The sequence below is a fragment of the Mya arenaria genome, chromosome 2 (genome assembly GCF_026914265.1).
Source record: "Mya arenaria isolate MELC-2E11 chromosome 2, ASM2691426v1".
Classification (NCBI taxonomy): domain Eukaryota; kingdom Metazoa; phylum Mollusca; class Bivalvia; order Myida; family Myidae; genus Mya; species Mya arenaria.
In genome coordinates this window covers 27,949,847-27,971,066 of record NC_069123.1, presented here as the reverse complement: position 1 = coordinate 27,971,066, position 21,220 = coordinate 27,949,847, and the positions used below count along the sequence as shown (strand labels likewise).

General features: G+C 37.6%; 1 protein-coding gene across 2 annotated transcripts in view; it reads right to left on the bottom strand.

The window, feature by feature from the left end:
• The window catches only part of LOC128207293 (nuclear pore complex protein Nup85-like), an 87,226-nt gene that overhangs the window by 37,165 nt on the left and 28,841 nt on the right, over positions 1–21,220 (bottom strand). Inside the window, exon 1 of one of the 2 annotated variants that reach the window (XM_052910138.1) lies at positions 9,431–9,502. The exons of the other annotated variant lie outside the window; for it this stretch is intronic. Coding sequence (XP_052766098.1) covers positions 9,431–9,476 — 46 coding nt within the window. The 5' untranslated portion in view covers positions 9,477–9,502. Of the gene's footprint in view, positions 1–9,430; positions 9,503–21,220 lie in introns of those variants that run through there. 2 annotated transcript variants of the gene reach the window in all.

Below are 21,220 nucleotides of genomic sequence, written 5' to 3'. Positions count from 1 at the left end.
AGTTGAACATTTTTTTTAACTTATTAAGCCATTGGTGACTGTGTATCAGTCTCACATGTCATGTAATATCATTTTAATGTGACAAAGGGTGGTATTTTTATTTTTCTTCCTTTATACGCTATGTTAGATTTTGTGACTTTTATTATTGATAGTGTTGTCATTTGAGACACTGTATCTTTTTGATGAAGCGTAGTACGTGAACCAAGTTTTCACAGCATGTGTACGAGATAATGTTCTTTTCATAAATCTAATTTGTAATTAAGCTTATTGTACAGGGAAGGGAATATTAGAAGATTACCTAGGTGACCGATTAGGAGTTTTGTTGAGTGTATTCAGCAAAACAACTCTTTAATACAACTACCTGTCTTAGATAGGTAGTGGTCAATTAGGGAAGGTGTCACCAAGAGCATGTAAAAAGAATGCAGACAGCTGTAGCTGGAATTTGGCAAAAGCAAATTCAATTTTTAAAGCCTGGTATAATAAAATGCGAGTATTCCTGTACTCCTTGTATTTAACTAAAGTATATTTAAAACTTAACTACTAGTAGACATGCATATATGGTACATGGACGCCTCCACTCAATTGGTGTGTGAAAATCAAGGTAGAATGTGAAGGTCAAGGTCAGAATGATAGTGATACATGACACTTCACAATCCAAAAATGCAACCACAAGCCAAGTTTGGTGATCGTAGGCCATATAGTATAGGAGATATGCACTGACAAAGATTTAAAAGTAATTCTGCTGATGAATATTCAATCTTTCAAACACGAAAAAAAACCTATATCGTCTGGTAAAAGTAATGACCAAAAACGTTATAGATGAAATCATTTTTAGTAAAAGAGGTAGATTTTTTTCCTACAATATGTAATTGAACTAGAACTCTGACCAAGTGAGCTCTACCATTGTATGAAGTAAATATGAAATTCCATCCAGTAGTTTTCAAGTTATGCTCCAGACAAGTAAAAGTACCAAAGGACAATAGCTCCATAATTAGCAAATTAAGAGTTATGGTTCTTGTACACTGCACTTCATCTCATTGAGTTTTAACATTGTATGAAATATTATGAAATTCCATCCAGTAGTTTCCAAGTTTTGCTCTGGACAAGAAAAAGTAACAAAGGGCAATAACTCTGTAATTAAGCAAATTACTGCACTTCCTATCATTGAACATTACCATTGTATGATGTTTTATGAAATTCCATACAGTAGTTTTCAAGTTATGTTCCGGACAAGACAAAGTAACAAAGGTCAATAACTCCATAATTAGGTAAATTAGAGCTATGGTTCTTGTACACTGCATTTCTTCCCATTGAGCTTTACTATTGTATGAAGTTTTATCAAATTCCATTAACTCATTATCTCCTAGAGACACATTATTGCGCAATTATTGTGGCTGATGTTTGAAGAAATTGTGAGAAATAGAGCATTTGCTCCTTAGGAGCAAATGCTCTATATCCCATAATGCCTTTAAAACCATTGAGATAAACCGATACTTCAAGCCTTCAAGATTATTTTTGGTTAGCTAAAAATATAAAAATGACGTCGGAATCTAAATATAGCATAGGGGATAATGTGTTAAGAAATACTGAAGTTATGGAAGAAAAACAAAAAACGAATGGACGGACAGACAAACAGGGTGATTACTATAGGGCTCCCACATTGATGTGTGGGGGTCCCTAATTACACCAAAATGAATAAAGTGTGAGGATTTTAATGCCTCATGATTCCCACCCCAGATTGTAAATTAGTTTACGAACCGTTGCGTGCTTTACAATTGGCCAATTAAAAAGTACACAAGAGGTTGATTGGCACATTGCTGCTCTTGTTTCATACTGGTACCTTTAAAGTAAAATTGTGAAACGCGGCTGGTGGTTCACATAATGATTGACAGTTATGGGCAGGAACTATGAGAAATAAAATTCTCAAATTGAATTCAAATGACTTTTATAATAGGTAAAATACGCCACTTTCACATCAAATAATGCATCAATCTGTCACATCAATGACAGATAGGTAATGTCCTCTAACAGACAAAGATAGATTTTTGTGTGTTTTAAAGTGAATTTTCATCAAGAATATTACTCTAAATAATGAAGATCAAATGTAAAGGTCAACGTCAGAAGGACATGAAACTGATGAAAGTGGAACGCTGCATTCAATATATGCATCCTCACACTAAGTTTGGTAATCCTAGGTGATAACTAGATCCTCGTTCGATTTAGTGAAGATTCCATCCTGTTCTGTGACTAAGCTTGATTCCACACCACCCAGGTCAAGAGCTAGCAAGTTTGGTAATTCTTGGTGATGGAATGATATAACAGGCAACACTATGAATGCTCCAGTGTATGAAAAGTAAACATCTCTAAACTATAAACTATGAACATGATTTTTCACTCATTAAAGGTGACCACAGACTGTCATGCTCCAGTGTATGAAAAGTAAACATCTCTAAACTATAAACTTTGAACATGATTTTTCACTCATTAAAGGTGACCACAGACTGTCCTTTGGCTATGAAATTCAGTGTTTTTGGTAGTTTGGCTGTAATGTCTTCCAACTGACACTGAAAGGCTGCAACTAGCACTTCGTTTGATACATTGAAGATTCCATCCTGTTCTGTGAGTAACTGGGATTCCACATCACCCAGGTCAAGTCCTAGAATGGTGGCCATCATCTCGGTGTTTGGCATGTCAGTAACCTATATAAATAAAGTAGGGAATAACTCCGTTATTAAGCATAAAGGGGTTATGGTTCTTGTACACTGCACTTCCTTTCATTGAGCTCTACCATTGTATGCAGTATATGAAATTCCATCCGGTAGTTTTCAAGTTATGCCCTGGACAAGAAAAAGTAACAAAGGGAAATAACTCTGTCATTAAGCAAACATGGGTTATGGTATTTGTAAACTGTACTTCCTCTAATTGAGCTCTACCATTGTTTAAAACTTTATCAAATATAATCTAGTAGTTGTCATAGTATGCTCTGGACAAAGTTTACACTATTAAACTATGGAACAAGGGGAGATAACTCTGCAACAAATTGACCAAGCGTTATTACCCTTGCAAAGTGCACAACTTCACATTGCTATCTATCTAAGTTGCAAGTTTCAATAAAATTCCTTCAATTCCTTTAATTCTTTCAAGTAGTTTTTAAGTTAGAGTATGGGACAAATACACTATCGAAATAGTTTGCATGCGTAATTGCCAGGGGTAGTATAAACATTTCATAAATGAAACGCTTGATGTTGATGGGACATCTTTACCTTAACATGGCCGCTAAAAAAATGAGCGGCTTCCTGAGATGCAATATCATGTTAAATATGAAGTTTGTCAAATGGATGAAAAGTTAATGGCAATTTTACATCTTGAATGTGACCTTGACAAGTGGACCCTCAAAATGTGTGGGTCATTGAGATGCACCTTCATGCTAAAATTCAAGTCTGTGCATTGCAATTAGTTTAGGTAGATCAGAGGATTTGGAAAGGAACTTTTGCTCGAGTACATGTATGTTTGTATGTTCCAAGATATAGCATTTACCTCTATCTTTGTAAATTGTGTGGACGACAGGGATTCCTCATTGTTATATCTCTTGCTGTTGACAACAATATTGGTGATGGCAACAACATCCCCCAACACCACAGGCTCTGCTGCAATGTTGCGCCACAGGCTGACTTTCACCTCCCCAGTACGGTCCTCCACCGTAATGGTCCGCACATTCACCTCTTTGTCATTCACCATTACTGTAGTGGCAACGCTGTCCTGCAAGGAGAAATAACATCGACATCTTTGATGTGGCATAAAGAAGTTTTTGATTGCTTATTTTCAATCATCATCTTTTATGTATGCCAACATTTGTCTGCCTGTAAAGGGGCATTAAATTTGCACACAAAAAAAAACGTTAGTTATTACCCTGTCAAATTGTAACCCTTGCGATGGTAAATAAAAGTGTGTAGTTGAAACACCAATGCGCCCAAAGGGTCTTGTCACAAATAAATTTGACATTTGACCTTGAAGGATGACCTTGACTGTGTTATGTTACAAATGAATATCTGCAACTTAATGAGATACACATGCATGTCAAGTATCAATTCTGTATCTGCAATAGTTCAAAAGTTGACCTTTGACATTGAAGGATGACCTTGACCTTCAAATGTTACCACTGAAAATTGGTGGCTCCATCAGGTACACCTACATGCCAAATATGAAATCACTAGCTGTATTAGTAGAATATATGACAATTAAGCTTTGTGACATTGAACTTTGACCTGCAACACATAATCTTGGATGTGGTTAACATTTCTGTAAAATTTAAAAAATCATTTATTCATGACGGGAGATATGGATCAGACACGAACATGTGTACGGCTAGACAGACACATAGGGCGAATCCTGTTACACTCTATCCAAAAAGCTCTATGTATGGGTGATGGTATACTTTGTATAACAATTACGCAATCAATTTTTAAGTGTTCACTTTTATATATATACACTTTGAGAAAACACTTAGAATACACTTTGTGCTCAATACAGTGCAAAGGACTTAGAATCAAAGAAGCTCGACCAATAAAAATGAAAAAGTTAAAATCAAACTATTGATCAAACACACACTTAACAATTAAAATCTCGTTTCCAATATTCAAACACGTGTGATGTAAACACTTGATGAAAAAAGTCACAAGTGCTTCTCAAATACTTGCTTTACAATATTTTAACAATGTATCCAATATTTCAAACACCTCAAACTATTGATTATCAAACTCTTGATGTAAACAAAATGTTAATTGATTTTTAACCAGTCTTTAATATGTCAATTCAATACATGTCTGTGAGTGTGAACATCAATAAAAAAATCCCAAATGTACGTGTTTGATAATGGTGGTGGGGGCGAATAGCGCAGTAAAATGATATTATCATTGATAACCTAAATTTAGCATGCGCACTCGAGTAACGTTAAGTAGAAATGCACGGAATACAACATACATATATAACCCGAGATAAACATAAGGCTCTGTTACGAAATTATTCCATGCATGCTAAAATGAACGAAGACGGATCGTTTTTCCGAAGTCGAATTCACGTAATTTGTGCAAAAATGGTTTGTTTAAAAATGCACAGAGAACATCAAACATAAATAACCTACGATAAAAAGAAAACTCAAGTGAATGACAATATATTCAAGTGCATGCAAACGGAACTGCTGATTGTCGATTCGTTGTTGTTGAACGAGGGCCGAGATATTACAAAATGGCAGGCTTCGGTGTTGTTGAACGATGCCCAGAGTTTTTGAAAAATGACTGACTTCGGACGCTTTGTAAATTGTGCAGATATGTCACAAGACAAAAATAACAATGCACTGCTATGATTGTAAAATACTCAACACATACAATAAGAAATTGAAGGAAAAACAATTTGTTATAGTTGGCTACTTACCAGATATAGTTTGTGGTTTGTAGAAGAGTTAGCCCGGATTGAAGCTGGCGACGATTCCTCCGCGATATTTTAGTCGAACATTCAAAATGAATTGTATATAAATCACTTATGATAACAAACGTTTCTCGACGTTAATTTTTTTTAATTTCCATACGTTTATTTTAATGAAATAACAAAATAGCACGCCCGACACTTCACATTCATGGACTACTTTTAGCCGAAGTACCACAGAATTGGGCGGGTTTTGACAAGCTGGCGGGAAATTCAATGGACTACTTTTATTACCCGGTACTGCACAATTTGACAGAGGGGTGAGCGCAAGACTGTGCTAAGTGCATTCTTTATTGCTTTACACTTAACACAGTCTTGCGCTCACCCCTCTGACAATATGTAAAAGCATAAATTACTACGAGACAGGATAAATCATTTTTAATACCTTCATTTGACCAAAATGCAAATAATCGAGTTTCAGACTCGCACAATAAATGATTTATTAAGACACATCACACATAATAATTGAACTATGCATGTGGAAAACATGATAGATATGGAACTTCTTTCAGCGCGGCATTCTACCTGAATCAAGGGGTCCGCGAAAAATAGTGTAACTCTGAAATATGGTATCAAACATGACTCCAGAGAGTTTGCCTAAAGGCAACTCAAAAATGAAGACGATACTTGTCTAATCCTAGTTCACTCCAATGTTTTTGAGAAAAATCCGAGGAATGAACTTGGTGTAGCCTTACCAACAAAACCAAAGACAATTGGCATTAAATTAAAATTAATTGTGGAACAAGCCAATCATAATATCATCATGTTTCAAATCTTTCAACTGATTTGAAAAGCATATTCCATATTTGAAATATAATATTTCATAATTTATTTGCTATAGTAATGTATGCTCCAAGTGAATTCAAACCTCAAAGGTAATGCTTTAAAGACGTATTCAATCTATGATCACAGTGTGCTTGACAACATAGTCAACGTGTGTTTAATAGGATTAGACAAGTATCGTCTTCATTTTTACTAGTTGGACCTTCAAGTAGTGTTTCAGTTTATGGGAGTTTTCCCATTCATATCCGTGTGTATACATGTGTTTTACTCTTTAATATACGCAAAATATTACATACTCGTACATGAACTTATTTGGTAAATCAAACATTATTTCAGATATGTTTCAGAGACTGATTTTCATTGTAATAAGGTACTTTTGAGTATGATTTTCAACTCCACATGGACTCTTTTTGTGGTCTATTAAGCTCAATCCTAAAAACGTTCTTTAAAAGGCATACAAGGTACATGCTTGCATACAAAAAGTATATACACAAACCCTTCTAGAGCATTTTACCACCTCATTCGTCTACACAAATTGAAGAATTAAAAGTTAAAACATGAACGCACAATGTTTTATTTTCGGTTCTTGAGTTTGATAACGGGTGGAATATGTATAACTTTGCTGCATGTTTTGTTTGCACTTTTTTACAAACCAATGCACCTGAATCGTTGACGTTATCATGGTTACAGAAAACAGTGTATTTATTATATTCCCGCCTCACAATCAGGCAGCACAGATGGGAATTATTTAGGAATTATTACATCTGTCCGTACCACAGTCGGTCCCTCCATTCTGTTTTTGTCGATTCTATATCTTTCTCACTCATGTCCTGATTTTTTGGCAGAAGTGAACGCCATAGCACAAGGATGTGTCGCGCTCAAGATCCGTGCCCCTAACTTCAAGGTCTTACGTTTAGACCCTCTGAAGTTTGTTTATCTATGAATATGCTTGACCGTATCCACAAAAGGAATCGTTAGAACCTGGAGGGGTTCATGTAGAAAACCTCTGTGGTTAAGAATACCGATTGTTATGCTGTTAGGTGTTTTCTTGACACATGATGGACTTAAACGTAGCTGCATTTGTGATTATTTTGAACTGAGTTGGATGTAGAAGTGTCTTACTGTGACACTAGATAAACTTCATTGCAGCAGAATTTAGATTTACAGGACACTGAATTGACTTAATTTCTTTACACTAAATGTTTTTTTTTTGGTTTTACTGCCATCTTGACTCGTTAGTCCAAAGAAAAATGTGTGTCAAGTTAACCAGCAAGCTGAGAGTGTTGACGTAGTCGTAAGTCTCGTTTCAATTCCTTGATTAAGAGGTTATAGTGTATACATAACCAACCAACACACTTTGTATGTGTTTTGTTTTTAAATTGCGACCAATGGTTTATTGTGAACTTGACATTGGGGATATATTCAAAGTAAATGTACCTTTTTATAAAAAAAAGAAGGTAAAGCATCTTACCGTTCAAAGATTGAAAGAAAAGCATTCACTCTGATAGTTAATGTAGCGCAGTTACCAGTGTTACTTTTAAAGACCTAGTTTAAGGAATGTTTGGCATGACAATCCCCTGCTGTGCATCTCATGCTCATTACACTGATGTCACAGTAGGGGCCAATTTCCTGTTTATTTGTGTATTGGCTCAGGGCCATTTAGGGTCCATTTCTATAATAAAACCTCCAAAACTGCACAGCAGGATATTCAGATCAGATATCTGATAAGACAATAAGGCATCATTTAGATAAGATTAATACACAGACATTGTGTACAATACACATTTTTTTTTTCATTTTTTTTTTTTTGGGGGGGGGGGGGGGGGGGGGGGGTCACTTACAGAAGGATTAACCCAGGTCTTTAAGCAGTACTTTCGTAGATCACTTTGATTTCCATGCATTGTATTTGCATAAACAATAATGCATATTATTTCCATGTACATATTTATTTACCCATTTGCTTTCTTTTGTCAAAAAACGTAATCAGAAGATTATAGTTGACTGATCCAGATCGTACCTATGAAATCTGCAATAATATTGCATATCTTTTTCATAACAACAGCCAACCATTTAAAAAATTACACAAGGTGAATATTCTCATATGAAGAGCGTTGAAGAAAGAACCATGAAACCAGCTGTTTCGCTGATTTAAAGTTGACTTGTACAATTTAATTGTTACGAAATTGTGCGTATCAATACAGCTGAACCCCGCTGGCTCGAACTCGCTTGGCTCGAGTTTTCGCTCGCCGGTATACTGTTTTCAAAATCACGGTTATCATGTGGGATTTGGGCCAAGCAGCAATGCTTTACCTTTTCACAACGTTTAGTCTCACGTACTAGTATTACAAAACTATTGTCAATTGGGCACTTCATATATAGAGCCTTATAGAGCCCCTCTATTGTTTGTTTGGCACAAAATGTTTATTGGACACACAGTGGACTTGAGAACAATCTGTCTGTGGTGACTGTGATAGGTTGATGGTAGCCATAATGAGGATGAATTAGCCCTGGCTTGACTTTTTAGAGCCCGTCTGTGGGCTTGTTTGAGCCCGTCTGGGGCTTGTTTGATCATGAGTCGGCTTGTCTGTAACCACAATAAGGATGCAGAGGTCATATTTGCATTTTCACAACCTGCATTTTGAAATGCGTAGTATTTAATGTCCGTATGAAGTACATCATGAAACAGTTATATCATCTATTCTTTACGATATGTTGCGTTTTTATGCCACGTATGCAAATTTGCACCTCTGGTATGTTTTAAACGTGTTTATATGGTAATTGATAACATTGACTTTTTTCATAAAATGCCATTAGCTTGTGTTGAAAAGAACATTAGACATGATGATTAAGCTAATTTCAATCACGTAAGATATCAATATCAATATTTTTTACAACTCTTATTCACTAAGCGATATTATGTTGCAGTAATTCAAGAGAAATAAAAAATGTTATCCTGTCAGAAAACATTTAAACTGCACGTATTTACGATTTTTTTTCCTTCTTAAAAGCATGAATAAGAATGAGGAATGTGCATGTTAACTTCAAAGTTATCAGCTGAAATAAGAGTGTGATAGTTTTTCATAGGTATGGAAACCGGATACCAAATCAGGATACTCGTATCAAATTGTTTTCATAATAAGTAAATTTCCTATTATATGTCACCCACCTTCTGTTATTTGACATAATTGTCCACTTAATTTATAATTCTTCATATGGCAATTTCACTTTTTCATTCATTCTTTCTCAGTCTTAATAATTTATAATGTTATAATCAAAGCTAAACAACTCATTTTACGTCATAAAACTCATGATGAATACCACATAAACACCTCACGAATTTGATAGTCACTTCGGCCGAGGTGGTTGCTTAGTTACTGCCACATGCTTTCGAGTTTGTTATTTATCAGCAGGTTTTATGTTAAATGACGCTTTGATTATTTGATAGTCGATTGTAGTCGGTGGACTGCATACGAGGTGTTTTTTCATGTGATTTCTAAGATTTGAAGTTCCACCACAATATACCAGTTTAACCTTACACAGTTGACACACAACACTTTTACCATCCTCAAGTTTTGTGAAATACTTCCAAACACTTGAAGTCAATGTTGGAGGCATATTTCCGTAGTCGTGATACAGGAATAACGATTAATAATTAAAAACACGATTACAAGATGCAAGATGATGGAAATTTGATTGAAAAGTGAAAAGATAAACAAATTTGTTTTTGTATTTATTGTTCAGATAGCAATAATTTCTTCATGCATATTCATCAAAAATATGATTGGTCATTAATAGCTTTGATTGCACGACCCTTAACTTGTGATTGGGCGATCAATTCCTACGAATTAATGATTAATCCGTTTAATATCAACTAGTGCCAATTAGTGTCAATTAAGCACATCTGAGATCATAAAACAACACTTGTCATTGCAAACAAGGTCATAGAACTTCACAGGGTGCTGCACAAGGACACAATATCAAGCAAACACCCAATTAGCAGACAAATTGTGACACATACCCGCTTCATGACAGACACTGTTTATCATCTGAAATATTTCATCTGAAAAGTTTTATAACAATTGCTATGTCTCTGCTAAGCTATTTCATTGAATTTTTAATTCTTATCGAATATTCGAATACCCATTTTGGTATCTGAATACTTGCGTGATAATCCGGATATCCGGATACTCGGATATTTGCTTCCATCCCTAGTTTTTCATGATAATTTAATGTACTTGAAATTTTAGCAATCCATAATGATAGCATATGAGTCTCAAAGAAAGTACAAATAATTAAATAAACTTAAACAGAAGAAATGAATATTGAAAAAAATGGGGTATTTTTCATACTCAGGCCTTGAATTGATCATTCCATGTACCCTGAAGTGTTCAATGTTGTATGTAAATTTTAAGTGTCTTATTTTAAAGAATGCAATAAAATACTAAATCTGAAATGTTCTGAACAACAAAAACAAGTGAAAATACAATGTACAGCTCGGGTCTCAGAAACATGTGTTAGAAATTTAATACCAGCTGGGCAGTCAGTATTTTTAACTCTGTGGCTTGCTTTAGATCATTATCACAGAGGTGTTAATAAACACTGACCCTGGGTAACCTATATCAAAATGATAAGTTTGGAGGGCAAAAACACTGGACTGAATAAAAAAGATAAACCCACAAACAATTTATCGATTTCATTGTGTTGTCCTTAAATGTCAACAATGCAAAAATAAAATTCAACAAGACATGGATAGTGAAAAGGAGAGTGAGCAACTGTTTTCTCTGCAGGTGTCTCTGGTGATGAACGATATTGGGGTCAACAGATGGATGATTGAGGAGGAGGAAAAAATACCTCTGGTTTGAGACAATCAAAAATGTTTGTTTTTTGATGATAAATAGAAACATTACATCATATTTCTTTCGTAGTCAGACTGAGGCCACAACAACTTATGGAATGGACTCAGATATAGACAATTTGCATTGTGAAGAAATTGCTCATGTCATCTATAGATTGAACATATGGCAGAAAGGAAAGACAATTTTTTTAGTTTTAAGGGATGAGCTCACTCCTCCTCAGCACTGCTACTTACAGAGATTAAGAGCTGACTGTCCAGAACCAGCAGATCAAGCAGAAGGTCCTGATGATGTGTTGATAGGTGATTGGAGAGTGTTAGTGGCTAATACAAGGGTTCAAATACATGAACAATATGGTGAATATGTTGAAGTAATTCAATGCGGACCATCACTATCGTTCACAAAAGATGTAGACATTGTTTATTCATACCAATGTGCTGAACTGCCAGAGGAATGCCAGTTCATGTACCACAAACCAAGCCCTGGGCACTGGCCCAGGACAGACATAATGGACAGGGAAAGGCAGGCTGTAGTCTTCCTTGTACCTCAGGGCTACAGTGAGAGCCCAACTAGTGAAGTAACTTGTAAACCTACAGCAATTGTTTGTATGATTCCGTCAACATTGCCAAACTACCATTATTCAAAATGGCAGTGGAGGTTTTCAACTTCATTAATGGAAAGATATTTAATGTTTGATTTAAACACTGTACAAGTGAAAGCATATATTATTGCCAAAGTGATAAGAAAATCTGTTTTCAAACCACAGTATGGAGATCGCTTCAGCACTTCTCATTTCAAAACTGCAATGATGTATATTACAGTAGAAAACTATCCCCCTACAATATGGAGGGAAGACAACATTGTTCAATGCATAAGTCTCATTCTTACTACACTTACAAGATGGTTAAAACAAAAATACTGTCCACATTTTACAATCTCTGGAGTCAACCTTTTTGTGGGAAAGTTGCACAAGTGGGAACTTCCTGAATTGTGTGACGTTATTTCTAATCTGATCAACACTAAACTGCAGTGTTTGAATGATATTAACATGGACAATATTGATATGAGGCTGCAACAATGTACAGTTCATGAAATCAAACAAACTTTAGTCATTATTAACATGAATACTTCATTTTATTTAGAAATCTTTGCGCATGCATTGCATAGAGAAATTGGTTATCTCATTGGATGTGTTCAAAGGCATTTTTTATATAATTCAGTTAAAATTTTAATGAACATTTTAAGAAGAAAGTCAAATTCCTTAAGTAAAATTGAACAGGAAGCAGTTTTTCTCATAACCCCTTTCATCCAAAGTATTCTTGCCTCCAAATTGACCTCAAGGTGCATGTCCCTCGGGGAACTGATCACTCACCGTATATTTAACTTGTTTGAGCTGTCATTTGAATCTGACCTTAAGCACGATCCCTGACTAAATCTGACAATATGTATAATCCAACAAATAAATGCAGTGCAAGCAGCGTTCGTTGTTTTTATTTACATTCCCTTGCGCATGCGTTACATCTGCGACCGGAAGTAAACAGCACAGAACAGTTTACGATAGCTGTGAAATCATTGGAATTAGGTCAATCTTTATTACGATGTAAAATTCCAATAACTTATTTTAGCAAATCATTTCGTCCATATTTATAGCATTGAATTTGGTTTTTAAGTATTTATCGTATGCATAGTAAATTAAAGCCATTTGCTAATGTGATTGACAAATTTTAATGTACATTCAAGTCAGATATGTACTATATATCTTTTATTGCTGCCTGATAATCCAACATATATTCTAGTCAATCCTCATACTATTGTTTCATTGTTGTAATGTTAACCAGTTAAAGTTTTATATTAAAATTAAAAGCTCACTATTATTTTCATCATGTGTGTATATAATAAACCTTCACAGGCAAAGAATTGAAATCATATCATCAACTAGAAATGTGTCCATAGGACACGGATGCCCCCACTTCGATTTTTTGTCACAGAAAATAAGCCATAATGATTATTCAGGATAATCTGAGGGCCCTAACTCCTAAATGATTAAAGCGATTTCCATGGCTATCGAACTTGATCAAGATATTATGGTCACAAACATGTGTTAAAAGTTTGGTGAGGATTGGACAAACAGTTTTCAAGAATTAGATTGGAAACAATCTTCGGGACGTATTTTTCAAGTCTTTTTTTGCAAATAAAGGGCCGTAACTCCTAAATGACAAAAGCGATTTCCATGGCTATCGAACTTGATCAAGATATTATGGTCACAATCATGTATGTAAAGTTTGGTGAGGATTGGACACATACTTTTCAAGAATTAGATTGGAAACATATATTTTTGAAGTATTTTTGGCAAAAAAGGGCCGTAACTCCTAAATGACTAAAGCGATTTCCATGACTATCGAACTTGATCAAGATATTATGGTCACAAACATGTGTTTAAAGTTTGGTGAGGATTGGACAAACGGTTTTCAAGAATTAGATCGGAAACAATCTTCGGGAATTTTTGGCAAAAAAGGGCCGTAACTCCTAAATGACTAAAGCGATTTCCATGACTATCGAACTTGATCAAGATATTATGGTCACAAACATGTGTTTAAAGTTTGGTGAGGATTGGACAAACGGTTTTCAAGAATTAGATCGGAAACAATCTTCGGGACGTACGTACGTACGTACGTACGTACGTACGGACAAGGGCAACCCTATATGCCGCCACTTTGTGGGGGCATAAAAAGTATCAATTTGGTCAGGACCAGTGGATATTAGGTCAGGACCAGTAGAAAATATATCTACTAGTCCGAATGGACCAGTGGATTTAAAAGTTAACGTCGAGCCCTGAATGATGATAGGGTGCAGCGTTTTATACCAAGCCATGAGCTTTGGAGCAAGCTGATCTTCTACTCAAGTATTAAGAAGCTGCTATTAAAATACATAATGATGTGCATTACATATACAAAAGAAGAAGTAGACTGCATTCCCAAACATCTTGCATATGACCTGTATAGGTGTATTGAAGCTAAAGGCAGGCTCCCAAATGACGAATGGAAGAGTTATGTAGTCATTGACTGTATCCCATTCCTTTTCTACCTACAACAACGTACAGGGAATTATATCAGCAGTGAAAGGACTAACAGCACTAGATAACCTACTAGAGTATGCAAAGGGGACACTCCATGGCCATATAGACACAGCCCTCAACATGCTGGGTCACTGCTTTGAACTGCAGATCAGACTTGACCAGGCTTGGTCGTGCTACAGAAACTCATGGTAGCCAGGATAGTACATGAGATTATAACAAAGACAACGCTGCCATCTGTCATTTAGCCAGGATAGTACATGAGTATATTACCAAACAATGCCTCCATCTGGCATATAGCCAGGATAGTACATGAGTGTATAACAAAGACAATGCCTCCATCTGGAATGTAGCCAGGATAGTACATGAGTGTATAACAAAGACAATGCCTCCATCTGGAATGTAGCCAGGATAGTACATGAGTGTATAACAAACACAATGCCTCCATCTGGCATGTAGCCATGATAGTACATGAGTGTATAACAAAGACAATGCCTCCATCTGTCATTTAGCCAGGATAGTACATGAGTATATTACCAAACAATGCCTCCATCTGGCATATAGCCAGGATAGTACATGAGTGTATAACAAAGACAATGCCTCCATCTGGAATGTAGCCAGGATAGTACATGAGTGTATAACAAGGACAATGCCTCCATCTGGAATGTAGCCAGGATAGTACATGAGTGTATAACAAACACAATGCCTCCATCTGGCATGTAGCCATGATAGTACATAAGTGTATAACAAACACAATGCCTCCATCTGGCATGTAGCCAGGATAGTACATGAGTGTATAACAAGGACAATGCCTTCATCTGGCATTTAGCCAGAATAGTACATGAGTGTATAACAAGGACAATGCCTCCATCTTGCATGTAGCCAGGATAGTACATGAGTGTATAACAAGGACAATGCCTTCATCTGGCATTTAGCCAGAATAGTACATGAGTGTATAACAAGGACAATGCCTCCATCTTGCATGTAGCCAGGATAGTACATGAGTGTATAACATGGACAATGCCTCCATCTGGCATGTAGCCAGGATAGTACATGAGTGTATAACAAGGACAATGCCTTCATCTGGCATTTAGCCAGAATAGTACATGAGTGTATAACAAGGACAACGCCTCCATCTGGAATGTAGCCAGGACAGTACATGAGTGTATAACAAAGACAATGCCTCCATCTGGCATGTAGCCAGGATAGTACATGAGTGTATAACAAGGACAATGCCTTCATCTGTCATTTAGCCAGAATAGTACATGAGTGTATAACAAGGACAATGCCTCCATCTTGCATGTAGCCAGGATAGCACATGAGTGTATAACAAGGACAATGCCTCCATCTGGCATGTAGCCAAAATAGTACATGAGTGTATAACAAGGACAATGCCTCCATCTGGATATAGCCAGGATAGTACATGAGTGTATAACAAAGACAATGCCTCCATCTGGCATGTAGCCAGGATAGCACATGAGTGTATAACAAGGACAATAACTTTATCTGGCATGTAGCCAGGATAGTACATGAGTGTATAACAAGGACAATGCCTCCATCTTGCATGTAGCCAGGATAGTACATGGGTGTATAACAAGGACAATAACTTTATCTGGCATGTAGCCAGGATAGCACATGAGTGTATAACAAGGACAATGCCTCCATCTTGCATGTAGCCAGGATAGCACATGGGTGTATAACAAGGACAATAACTTTATCTGGCATGTAACCAGGATAGCACATGAGTGTATAACAAGGACAATGCCTCCATCTTGCATGTAGCCAGAATAGCACATGGGTGTATAACAAGGACAATGCCTCCATCTGGCATGTAGCCAGGATAGCACATAGGTGTATAACAAAGACCATGCCTCCATCTGGCATGTAGCCAGGATAGCACATGAGTGTATAACAAGGACAATGCCTCCATTTGGCATGTAGCCAGGATAGCACATGAGTGTATAACAAGGACAATGCCTTCATCTGGCATTTAGCCAGGATAGCACACGAGTGTATAACAAAGACCATGCCTCCATCTGGCATGTAGCCAGGATAGCACATGAGTGTATAACAAGGACAATGCCTCCATCTGGCATGTAGCCAGGATAGCACATGAGTGTATAACAAGGACAATGCCTCCATCTGGCATGTAGCCAGGATAGCACATGAGTGTATAACAAGGACAATGCCTCCATTTGGCATGTAGCCAGGATAGCACATGAGTGTATAACAAGGACAATGCCTCCATCTGGCATGTAGCCAGGATAGTACATGAGTGTATACCAAAGACCATGCCTCCATCTGGCATGTAGCCAGGATAGCACATGAGTGTATAACAAAGACAATGCCTCATCTGGCATGCAGCCAGGATAGTACATGAGTGTATAACAAGGACCATGCCTCCATCTGGCATGTAGCCAGGATAGTACATAAGTGTATAACAAGGACCATGCCTCCATCTGGCATGTAGCAAGGGTAGTACATGAGTGTATAACAAACACAATGCCTCCATCTGGCATGTAGCCAGGATAGTACATGAGTGTATAACAAGGACCATGCCTCCATCTGGCATGTAGCAAGGGTAGTACATGAGTGTATAACAAACACAATGCCTCCATCTGGCATGTAGCCAGGATTGAACATGAGTGTTTAACAAGGACCATGCCTCCATCTGGCATGTAGCCAGGATAATACATAAGTGTATAACAAAGACCATGCCTCCATCTGGCATGTAGCCAGGATAGTACATGAGTGTATAACACAGACAATGCCATCTGGCATGTAGCCAGGATAGTACATAAGTGTATAACAAAGACAATGCCTCCATCTGGCATGTAGCTAGGATAGTACATGAGTGTATAACACGGACAATGCCTCCATCTGGCATGTAGCCAGGATAGTACATGAGTGTATAACAAAGACAATGCCTCCATCTGGCATGTAGCCAGGATAGCACATGAGTGTATAACAAAGACAATGCCTCCATCTTGCATGTAGCCAGGATAGTACATGAGTGTATAACAAGGACAATGCCTCCATCTGGCATGTAGCCAGGATAGTACATGAGTGTATAACAAAGACAATGCCTCCATCTTGCATGTAGCCAGGATAGTACATGAGTGTATAACAAGGACAATGCCTCCATCTGGCATGTAGCCAGGATAGTACATGAGTGTATAACAAAGACAATGCCTCCATCTGGCATGTAGCCAGGACAGTACATGAGTGTATAACAAAGACAATGCCTCCATCTGGCATGTAGCCAGGACAGTACATGAGTGTATAACAAGGACAATGCCTCCATCTGGCATGTAGCCAGGATAGTACATGAGTGTATAACAAGGACAATGCCTCCATCTTGCATGTAGCCAGGATAGTACATGAGTGTATAACAAAGACAATGCCTCCATCTGGCATGTAGCCAGGATAGCACATGAGTGTATAACAAAGACAATGCCTCCATCTGGCATGTAGCCATGATAGCACATGAGTGTATAACACAGACAATGCCTCCATCTGGCATGTAGCCATGATAGTACATAAGTGTATAACAAGGACAATGCCTCCATCTGGCATGTAGCTAGGACAGTACATGAGTGTATAACAAACACAATGCCTCCATCTGGCAAGTAGCCATGATAGTACATAAGTGTATAACACAGACAATGCCTCCATCTGGCATGTAGCAAGGGTAGTACATGAGTGTATAACAAAGACAATGCCTCCATCTGGCATGTAGCAAGGGTAGTACATGAGTGTATAACAAACACAATGCCTCCATTTGGCATGTAGCCAGGATTGAACATGAGTGTTTAACAAGGACAATGCCTCCATCTGGCATGTAGCCAGGATAATACATAAGTGTATAACAAACACAATGCCTCCATTTGGCATGTAGCCAGGATTGAACATGAGTGTTTAACAAGGACAATGCCTCCATCTGGCATGTAGCTAGGATAGTATATGAGTGTATAACAAAGACAATGCCTTCATCTGGCATGCAGCCAGGATAGTACATGAGTGTATAACAAGGACAATGCCTCCATCTGGCATGTAGCCAGGATAGTATATGAGTGTCAACAAAAACAATGCCTCCATCTGGCATGTAGCCAGGATAGTATATGAGTGTATAACAAGGACAATGCCTCCATCTGGCATTTAGCCAGGATAGTATATAATTTTTAACAAAGACAATGCCTCCATCTGGCATGTAGCCAGGATAGTATATGAGTGTCAACAAAAATAATGCCTCCATCTGGCATGTAGCCAGGATAGTATATGAGTGTATAACAAAGACAATGCCTCCATCTGGCATTTAGCCAGGATAGTATATAATTTTTAACAAAGACAATGCCTCCATCTGGCATGTAGCCAGGATAGTATATGAGTGTCAACAAAAACAATGCCTCCATCTGGCATGTAGCCAGGATAGTATATGAGTGTATAACAAAGACAATGCCTCCATCTGGCATGTAGCCAGGATAGCACATGAGTGTATAACAAAGACAATGCCTCCATCTGGCATTTAGCCAGGATAGTATATAATTTTTAACAAAGACAATGTCTCCATCTGGCATGTAGCTAGGATAGTATATGAGTGTATAACAAAGACAATGCCTCCATCTGGCATGTAGCCAGGATAGTATATGAGTGTCAACAAAAACAATGCCTCCATCTGGCATGTAGCCAGGATAGTATATGAGTGTATAACAAGGACAATGCCTCCATCTGGCATTTAGCCAGGATAGTATATAATTTTTAATAAAGACAATGCCTCCATCTGGCATGTAGCTAGGATAGTATATGAGTGTATAACAAAGACAATGCCTCCATCTGGCATGTAGCCAGGATAGTACATGAGTGAATAACAAGGACAATGCCTCCATCTGGCATGTAGCCAGGATAGTATATGAGTGTATAACAAAGACAATGCCTCCATCTGGCATTTAGCCAGGATAGTATATAATTTTTAATAAAGACAATGCCTCCATCTGGCATGTAGCTAGGATAGTATATGAGTGTATAACAAAGACAATGCCTCCATCTGGCATGCAGCCAGGATAGTACATGAGTGTATAACAAAGACAATGCCTCCATCTGGCATGTAGCCAGGATAGTATATTAGTGTCAACAAAAACAATGCCTCCATCTGGCATGTAGCCAGGATAGTATATGAGTGTATAACAAAGACAATGCCTCCATCTGGCATGTAGCAAGGGTAGTACATGAGTGTATACCAAAGACCATGCCTCCATCTGGCATGTAGCCAGGATAGTATATGAGTGTCAACAAAAACAATGCCTCCATCTGGCATGTAGCTAGGATAGTATATGAATGTATAACAAAGACAATGCCTCCATCTGGCATGTAGCCAGGATAGTATATTAGTGTCAACAAAAACAATGCCTCCATCTGGCATGTAGCCAGGATAGTATATGAGTGTATAACAAGGACAATGCCTCCATCTGGCATGTAGCCAGGATAGTATATGAGTGTATAACAAAGACAATGCCTCCATCTGGCATTTAGCCAGGATAGTATATAATTTTTAACAAAGACAATGCCTCCATCTGGCATGTAGCTAGGATAGTATATGAGTGTATAACAAAGACAATGCCTCCATCTGGCATGTAGCCAGGATAGTATATGAGTGTCAACAAAAACAATGCCTCCATCTGGCATGTAGCCAGGATAGTATATGAGTGTATAACAAAGACAATGCCTCCATCTGGCATTTAGCCAGGATAGTATATAATTTTTAATAAAGACAATGCCTCCATCTGGCATGTAGCTAGGATAGTATATGAGTGTATAACAAAGACAATGCCTCCATCTGGCATGTAGCCAGGATAGTATATGAGTGTATAACAAAGACAATGCCTCCATCTGGCATGTAGCCAGGATAGTATATGAGTGTATAACAAAGACAATGCCTCCATCTGGCATGTAGCCAGGATAGTACATGAGTGTATAACAAAGACAATGCCTCAGTCTGGCATGTAGCTAGGATAGTACATGAGTGTATAACGGAGACAATGCCTCCGTCTGGCATGTAGCCAGGATAGTACATGAGTGTATAACAAAGATAATGCCTACATCTGCTATGTAGACAGGATAGCCTTTGAATGGGGCACTTGCAAGAGCCAATGTTCAATTCTTGTTTTGTATGTGTTGTTACCACTTAAGGATGGAACTGTAGTATTTATGTCCTTATTGTGGTATGAACGCAGTTGGACTGGTTCAAGTGTGTGGAGTCTGAAGGCTTTCAGCTTAGATCATTGCTAGGGCACAAAAGACTGACATCTTACTAATCAGCATTCTTTGTAAATCTTAAAGACATACTTAAATACTGTAAAAACATAATAAAACAAGAGCTGTCACAGTATGTGACAAATGCCCCCGAATGTGACATTGACCTACGAACAAGGTCAGTACATGAAAGTTGATCTTGCCTTTATGTGTCAAATACATATGGCAAGTTATTTTAAATTTCCTCTGAACATAAAAAAATACCACCCATACTTGACAACCTACACTGTTATGTCCTTATATTCAGAATTCCCTTGTGAATAAACACTTAGTGTATCTTTCACCTTAGAGGTAGGGACATGGGTCTTGCACAGGACACGTCGTCTTCGTATGTGGAACACATGTAGCAAGTTATTTTAAAATCTGTCCTTACAAGAGAAAGTTACAGCCCGGACACGACAACCTATACTCTATGTCTTTGTATGCAGCACTCCATTGTGAATAAACACTAAGTGTGACCTTGACCTTTGAGGTAGGGACACGGGTCTTGCACGCGACACGTCATCTTGGTATGTGGAACACATGTGGCAAGTTATTTTAAAATCTGTCCATACAAGAGAAAGTAACAGCCCGGACACGACAACCTATACTCTATGTCCTTATATGCAGCACTCCATTGTGAATAAACACTAAGTGTGACCTTGACCTTTGAGGTAGGGACACGGGTCTTGCACGCGACACGTCGTCTTGGTATGTGGAACACATTTGGCAAGTTATTTTA